The sequence below is a fragment of the Leuciscus leuciscus genome (assembly GCF_965113295.1).
Source record: "Leuciscus leuciscus genome assembly, chromosome: 15".
NCBI lineage: Eukaryota > Metazoa > Chordata > Actinopteri > Cypriniformes > Leuciscidae > Leuciscus > Leuciscus leuciscus.
Window position 1 is genome coordinate 23,595,721 of NC_138739.1, and position 7,812 is coordinate 23,603,532.

The 7,812-nt window shown below is 36.5% G+C and overlaps 1 protein-coding gene across 1 annotated transcript; it reads left to right on the plus strand.

Annotated features, from left to right (window-relative positions):
* The first annotated feature begins 2,191 nt into the window (after window positions 1-2,191).
* LOC309475277 (uncharacterized protein) lies at window positions 2,192-6,381 on the plus strand. Its single transcript, XM_082137994.1, has 6 exons — window positions 2,192-2,318; window positions 2,467-4,212; window positions 4,433-4,765; window positions 4,925-4,966; window positions 5,828-6,118; window positions 6,189-6,381. Exons 2-6 carry the CDS (start codon window positions 4,167-4,169, stop codon window positions 6,314-6,316), a joined length of 840 nt encoding a protein of 279 aa, XP_081994120.1. The 5' UTR covers window positions 2,192-2,318; window positions 2,467-4,166; the 3' UTR covers window positions 6,317-6,381.
* Window positions 6,382-7,812: the final 1,431 nt, after the last annotated feature.

Here is a 7,812-nt window from a genome sequence, read left to right on the forward strand (position 1 = left end):
TCTAGTGTATAGAGATATTTCACAATTTTCCCTTTAAATGACATATAGCCTTACATCATTCGAGTCGCTGCTTCCGTTTTAAATGAGGAATTTCACAAAACAGACTGCGCTGGAATTAGTGCAAAAGTTACACACTAAACCACGAACAAATCAGTAGCAGCTTAGGGGGAGACACATATTAACAAATACTGTGTAACGCTCTGTACAAAAAGTGGCCCAACCACTAATTCGCTGGTATTAGTCAATCAAAACATAAAAAAAAAAAAAATGTGTTAAAACAAAAGAATCAATTCCTAAGGATTCATAAACTATAGAGTCATCTCCATACAATAGTTTCTTTTTGTAGAGTTGAATCCAATAGCGCTAAAGTTGAGGAATCGACTATTTTGTCCTTTTTATGACAAACACTTATCGAATACAGAATCAAAATTGTAAACTGACTGTAAATATGGATATTTTCCCCCATCTGAAATAGACAATCAGACATGGTGAAAATGGCCCAATGTAACCCAAATACAGATTGTGAAAAATACAAATAAATACAAAAATATGTTAACAGTGACCACAATCTTGTAAATTTGTCTGCTAAATGTGCAAATTATTTCCTTTTCCACATAAATGACCGCAAGTCTTTGGGGTGCCAAACGTTCGATTAAAATGGGAGAATAGCCATCTCATCAATCACATTCACATATTCACTGTCAAAAAATAGTGTTGTTTTGCTACATATTAACATGAAATGTCAGTAACACATGACTAGAGATTAAGGAACAGACTTTTAGCCAAAGAAAGTACGGTTGGAGGAGTTGCTGACAGAAGAGTTCCTTTATTAGACTTCCTCCATTATCTCATGCAGTTGAACAATGTTTTGTGCATTTATTTTCTTGTATTTATTACATTTGGTTGGTGAGTTAAAAGTTTTTTTGGCTTTGATTTGCTAGAGGTTTTTCATTAACTGTTACTCTATACTTCATTAGGCCTACATGACGACAGAACATTCATTTTTGGGTGAACTGTCCTTTTGATCTAGTTATCCATGTGTGTTTTGTTCTGATAGATGGAGTAAATATAGTGTCAGTGATGGAGGGAGATTCTGTCACTCTTCACACTGATGATACTGTCAGATATAAACCTTATGTACAGTGGACATTTGGACCTGAAGGTACTATTATAATCATTCAATTTAATGGAGGAGGACCTGATATTACATATTTTAACGAGAAGAGAATCAGAGACAGACTACAGATCGACAATCAAACTGGATCTCTGACCATCAGGAACACCCGAACCACAGACTCTGGACTTTATGAACTCATAATGGAATCCAGGCTGTTATTCAATGTTACTGTCTATGGTGAGTATTGAGCTTGATATGCCCCATCCTCAACAAGTGCTGCTAAATTATTGTACGTATGCCACAATAATAGTTGACACATGACAGTATTTATGCATTTGTTCCTTTGAAAGCTTGCTGTGATAAACTCAAACAGAAGGTCTAGAAAATCTAAAAAATAATCTGATAAGAAAAGGTCTAACAGACTTATCCATTATCGGTGTAATGGCTTGTTCAGCATGAATGCTACGCTTGCAAAGATAGATGGAAATAGATAGGCTATGTGTGGTTTTGACACCTTCAGAACAAAGAAAGCGAAGCAAGCACTTTCAAATACCATATCTAACATCTTGCAAGCACCGTTTCTGGAAAAGCACACCAAGTACAATGAATTACTAATTCTGAGAAACATTACTCAGACAGTATTTGGAATACATCCAATGTCTAACAAAACACAAGTACCTAAGATATATCTCTTAACGTATATGAACATGTGAGTACATTATACATATTCTTGGAGAATACATGAACACATGAATATCAATGAATGAATGAATGATAAATAAGGAACAAATCATAAATTAATAATTAAATATGAATTAAGAAAGTCCTCACAAACATTGACTGTCTGTATACACTACTCACCCTCTATGAATTTAACTTGTTTGTAAAAATATATATTTTTCAGCTCGTCTGCCCATTCCCGTTATCACCAGAGACTCTTCAAACTGTTCATCATCATCATCATCATCAAGTCAGAATTGTTCACTGGTGTGTTCAGTGTTGAATGTGAGTCATGTGACTCTCTCCTGGTACAAAGGAATCAGTTTATTGTCCAGCATCAGTGTGTCTGATCTCAACAACATCTCTCTACCTCTGGATGTAGAATATCAGGATAAAAACACTTACAGCTGTGTGCTGAACAATCCCATCAGCAACCAGACCAAACATCTGGACATCAGTCAATTTTGTCAGACATGTGCAGGTAGGCCTACTGAACATCAGCGGTGATAATAATAGATATTTACAGAAGTACCACAGACAAATGGTTTTGCTTCCAGTTGAGATGTTGTTGGTGAGTTTGTCATAAAGTAGGTGCAGGTTCTCAATAAAACCTCTTCTTCTGTCTTCAGACTCTGTTCTCTGTTGTGGTTTCACTGAAGCTGTGATTCGATTGGTCATCTCTGCTGTGGTGGGCGTGGCTACTGTTACCATAGTGGTTTATGACATCAGATCCAGAAGAGCTGAAAAGAAGCGGAGAACATCACAGTCAGTCCTTGAATGACAGTCATGGAAAACCTAGAAATATCATATAATTTTACAAATTCAGGATAGGAAATTAATATTTTAATGTAAACATGGAAATTTGAAAATACATTTTCTAACCACAACTAACAATGTTCGGCACTTTGCACATTCGCTTTGAATTGTTATTGCACTAATTTAGTTTGTCCACAAGGTGTCAGCACTGAAACGGGCCATTGTTTCACAGTCTGAAAAGACTGGGGTTTTTTTTCTAAAAACAAACAATATAGCCGCCCGTGTTGATGAGCGCTTGTGTGAGGGAAATTAAAAGATACCTGCAACTCTGTTTTAAACGAGTACAAAGACATTTTTATCCTAACTTTTGGAGCGAAAAAGCACAGAGACTGGACAAGGAAGAATCTTTCTAGTGCGCATGTGTCGAGCACCTGTTAAAATCATAGACAGTATAAGAGGTTAAAATCTCTTCGAAATGCGCGAGACTGCGCGTACGTTAAAAACGAAGCATGAAAAACAAAACGTTTATTCTTAATGTCAATGTGTTATAAATATAAAGCAAGCTATTGAGCGCTCCCATTACAGAGCTGTCGTCCATAATATGTATGGTAATATCCTACCCTAACCCTATATTAAGTGCATGTATACTTTATATTACTCAGTAGCCTACTTAAATGTTTAATTACACTGTAACAATGACACCTTAAAATAAAGTGTAACCGAAAGTTGTAATTTGTGGCTCTTTGTGGCATTTTATGTGGTTTAAATGTGGCCCACTTGGCCTCCGAACTTGAGTAGCCCTGCTCTACACACTTATGTTAGTGATATACACAGACGTTATATATAGGCTAAGTTATAGAGTGGAGACTTGCAGCTGAAGATACTTGTATAGAGTCATTCGGCTTGATAAGAAGACAAGTGAAATGATATATTATGAGATGATCAAATATTCAGAGACAGACTACAGATCGACAATCAAACTGGATCTCTGACCATCAGGAACATAAGAACCACAGACTCTGGACTTTATCAAATGTATTAAATTAAAATGTATAATAATGTTTGTGTGAATGGCAATAAACTGAACCTTCATCAAACAATCATGGCAATTTGAGGGTAAATAAATGGGTGACATGTTCCTTTAAGAAAAGTTACACTTTACTCTTTTGAGATTAAAATGACTGATTAAATTCAATTATTGTTCATTCTGAACTTAAAGACTATGACACCACAAACACTGAACACATTGTGCGTGGTTCTGGAATGTCGAAAGAGGAAATGATGGTCAAAGAACGACAGTAATAGTTCAGTTAGTGTGAAATGAGAAGTCGTGAAAGTAGTGTTGTAGCCCAGGTTTCTTTAGTTAACAACTACACGACCCCCATATGCACTAAACTATCAGGGGCCCAGAAACCCTATAGCAACGCCCAAGTCTTCCTGTAGTCAGAATTAAAAGCAGTGGTTCTCAGTTCTGCATTTGCACAACTAAACCCCTCACCTGCATTATTATATCAAGAATCAATCATTTTCACAGAAAACTGCCAAAGCATCGGTCATCCAACTGCTGAAAAATATGGCTTACACATGTGCTTTTGGCTTAAACATTTGGCTGTTAGTGGGTAAGTTTTTATGTCTTTTAATTCTTGCTGTTTATATATATATATATATATATATATATATATATATATTACAGTATCTGGCTTTTGAAAGAGTTCATAAAGGAACAGTTAACCAATGAAATCAAATTTATCTAATTTATCAACAAGTAATACAGAGCAGCATTTGTTGAGCTTGAGCACCACATTTAATAACTGGAATGGTTTCTTGTCTGTTCTCCAGGTGTGTTTGGTCCTCAGACAGGTGGAACGGAGACGGTATCAGCGATGGAGGGAGGTTCGGTCACTCTACACACTGGACGTACTGAAATACTGACAGATGAACGCGTACAGTGGATTTGGCTTAGAAGTTCAGACATTTGTATAGCCCAAATGACTAAGCAGGTCATCTCTTTTCCTGATGGCATTGAGATTTTCAGAGACAGACTCCAGTTAGACAACAAAACCGGGTCGCTCACCATCACAAGTATCACAACTACACAGAATGGACTGTATGAACTACTCATCGCCCGTGCCAACAAAGTTTCAAACAAGATTTTTAATGTGAACGTCTATGGTGAGCAGTTCAGATATTGTTTTAGTTTTTTTTGCCCTGTCCTCATAGATCACAATCAGTCTTGAAATGTCTCGTTTGTCAAAATTACAATTTATAACATTTAGATGACATTTTCTTTTGAGCCATTCTTTCTGCCCATCTGTTTTTAAACTTCTTTAGGCCTAGAAGAAAAAAAAGAAAAGAAAAAAAGAGTTAAAAAAGGTAACATAGGCCTACACTGATTATGCAAATTTACTCTGGTCGAAAATTGAGATTAACCTCCATCTGTTATAATATTGACAGTTATACTGTAAAAGCAAATCTGCATTTGATTTTGTCTAAGTAAAAGTGTTTCAGTTTTTTATAGGAAAAAAAAACAAGTTACAATGTTAATAGAAGTGGAAAAAGGTCAGTTTTAATGTGCAAAACAATATTACAGCAAAAGTCTTTCATTTAGCTAAATGAGGTCATTTTTATTACATTATCGCTAGATGACAAGCAAGATGGCGGCATTCGCATTTTTATGAAACGAGAGGTCCACGGAGTCATACAATAAACATGAAAGTAGTGTTAAATTAAAGTCCCCATGAAACCAAAATTGACGTTTTTTTTGGCTTTTAGTATGAATATGTTAGTCTTACTGTTATCTATAAGCTAGTGTGCTCTAAAACAATGACGAAATTCGCATTTAGAAGATATAAGCACTCAAAACTTAAAGTCTCTCAATAGGATCAATGATTTTGATGACATCACTTCACTTCAGCTTCTCATCAGATTTTCTGTCCAATCAAATGCTCTCTAGAATCTGAATGAAGTCTAGTTTCGCTTTAGTGATATGGAGGAGATCAGTAGGAGAAATGGTTGTAGAAATTAAGAGGAAAAAAAGGGCGGCTGTGATACAAACGAAAAACTATTGTTTTTTTTAGTTTTTTAAAGGGGAGGAGCTTTTTGATATGCCCCGCCCTGTCTTTCTGTTTTAGTGTAAATTACGTGAATACATTGAATAATACTGCAATAAAAAACGTTTAATATTATTTCTCACATAGTTTTTTTCATACTGGAACGTGTTTGTTTTTATTATAGGAAGGGATTTGTCACATTTGGTGGTCCCTGTCATTACCAGTGAACGTCCTTCATCATCAAGCTCAAAATGTGTCCTGATGTGTTCAGCGGTGAATGTGAGTGATGTGACTCTCTCCTGGTACAAAGGAAACAGTTTATTCTCCAGCATCAGTGTGTTTGGTCTCCACAACTGCATCTCTCTAACTCTGGAGATTGAGTGTCTGGATGATTCCTACAGCTGTGTGCTCAACAATCCCATCAGCAACCAAACTAAACTTCTTAACAACACTGAACTCTGCCAACCATGTCCAGGTAAGTCAGCGGTGAGCGGTACTACACTAGTACATTTAATCCAAACATTGAATCAGTCTTCTGTCCTCAGACTCTGTCCAATGTTGCAGTTTCACTGAAGCTGTGATTCGATTGGTCATCTCTGCTGTGGTGGGCGTGGCTACTGTTGCCATAGTGGTTTATGACATCACATCCAGAAGAGGAGAAGAGAAGCAGTAGATTTCAACAGCCGAGCTTGACTTTTGCAATATATATGCTAATTAAACAAAAGCACACAAGCAAAACTGCTGTGGTTTATTTGGTCTGAGGTTCTGCCCTGTTTTTGCCATAGAGACTGACCGACATTACCAATATTTGTATGACCAATATTTTATTAATAATAATAATAATTAATCTATTTATAAACATCTGAAAATAAAAGTTAACTAATAGGCCAACTAACAAATCAATAACTGATTAAGTAAAAAACACTGTGAATATTGTTTGAAACAGTCAAGCTAAATATTGGTCTATCTAGCCAATGTTTGTGTTTACATTTAATAAAAGAGAGGCATAAGAGCACAGAAACGTGAATACTGCACATTGAAAAAAAAAAAAAATCCCAGTCAAGAAATGAGAAGATATAAGCAACACAAACAAAAATGTATCAAACCTTTGAGCTTCTTCAGTTCAGTTCTGCTCCTGCCTTCCTGTGGAGTTTAATAAAAACAGAAAGATTCTTTAAAAAAAGAATAATGATCAAATATGTCCAAAATTGAAGGCGTGAGTGAAAATCCCCAGTACACCGCCCACCACACACCAGCTTATTGGTGGAAGGAGACAGAGTGATGAAGCCAATCAGTATAAATGTGGATGATTAGGAGGCCATGATGGATACAGGCCAATGGGCAAATTTGGCCAGGATGCCGGGGTTACACCCCTACTCTTTTTCAAAGGACATCCTGGGATTTTTAATGACCACAGAAAGTCAGGACCACGGTTTAATGTCTCATCCGAAGGACGGTGCTTGTTACAGTAAAGTGTCCCTGTCACTATACTGGGGCGTTAGGACCCACACAGACCACAGGGTGAGCGCCCCCTACTGGCAGAAACCTGATTTTCACAGAAAGTCTCCCATCCAGGTACTAACCCGGCTCAAGCTTAGCTTTAGTGGGCAACCAGTCATGGGCTACAGGGTGATATGGCTGCTGCCCAAACAGTGATGATTCAACTGTTGATGAACATGGTTCACATGGTTGTTTTTCTTGAGGATGTTGGAAGTTACAGTAAGAACAGTAAGTTAACTAAGTATCTTTAAGGCTATTAGTTTTTGCGTTTTTATGGAATTTAAAGCCCCAGAGATATAAGTAAAAAGCTAAAATCATAACTTTTAAATGTTTCATTTAGCAGTCACATTATCCATGTAAAAGTAGGCTACTGTGTTTACAAATTCCTTGTTCATTATCGTGCAACACTGTAGAAAACGGAGCAATAAGGAGAGGCATTTGCACAGTTGACTATACGTTTAAAACAATTTGCAGGCAATTATATTTCTAATTTGACTAATTTGAAGTTGATTTTAGAATTTTAAATTGCATCAGTGTCCTTCAAATTTATGATTTTTAACTTTAGATGTTATTTGGAAAGACCTTATAAACTCCACCTGACCACTAGGGGGCACAAATCACGAAAAAAGCAATTGATACGCCATTCAGCCAAAGTAGACGCATTTACAT

Excerpts from the sequence above, each read along its gene's own strand:
- LOC309475277 (XM_082137994.1), top strand. The coding sequence starts at position 4,167 with ATGGCTTACACATGTGCTTTTGGCTTAAACATTTGGCTGTTAGTGG. Across the intron at positions 4,967-5,827 it reads GAAAAAAAGAGTTAAAAAAG|GAAGGGATTTGTCACATTTG; the intron begins GTAACATAGGCC and ends TTTTTATTATAG. Across the intron at positions 6,119-6,188 it reads ACTCTGCCAACCATGTCCAG|ACTCTGTCCAATGTTGCAGT; the intron begins GTAAGTCAGCGG and ends TTCTGTCCTCAG.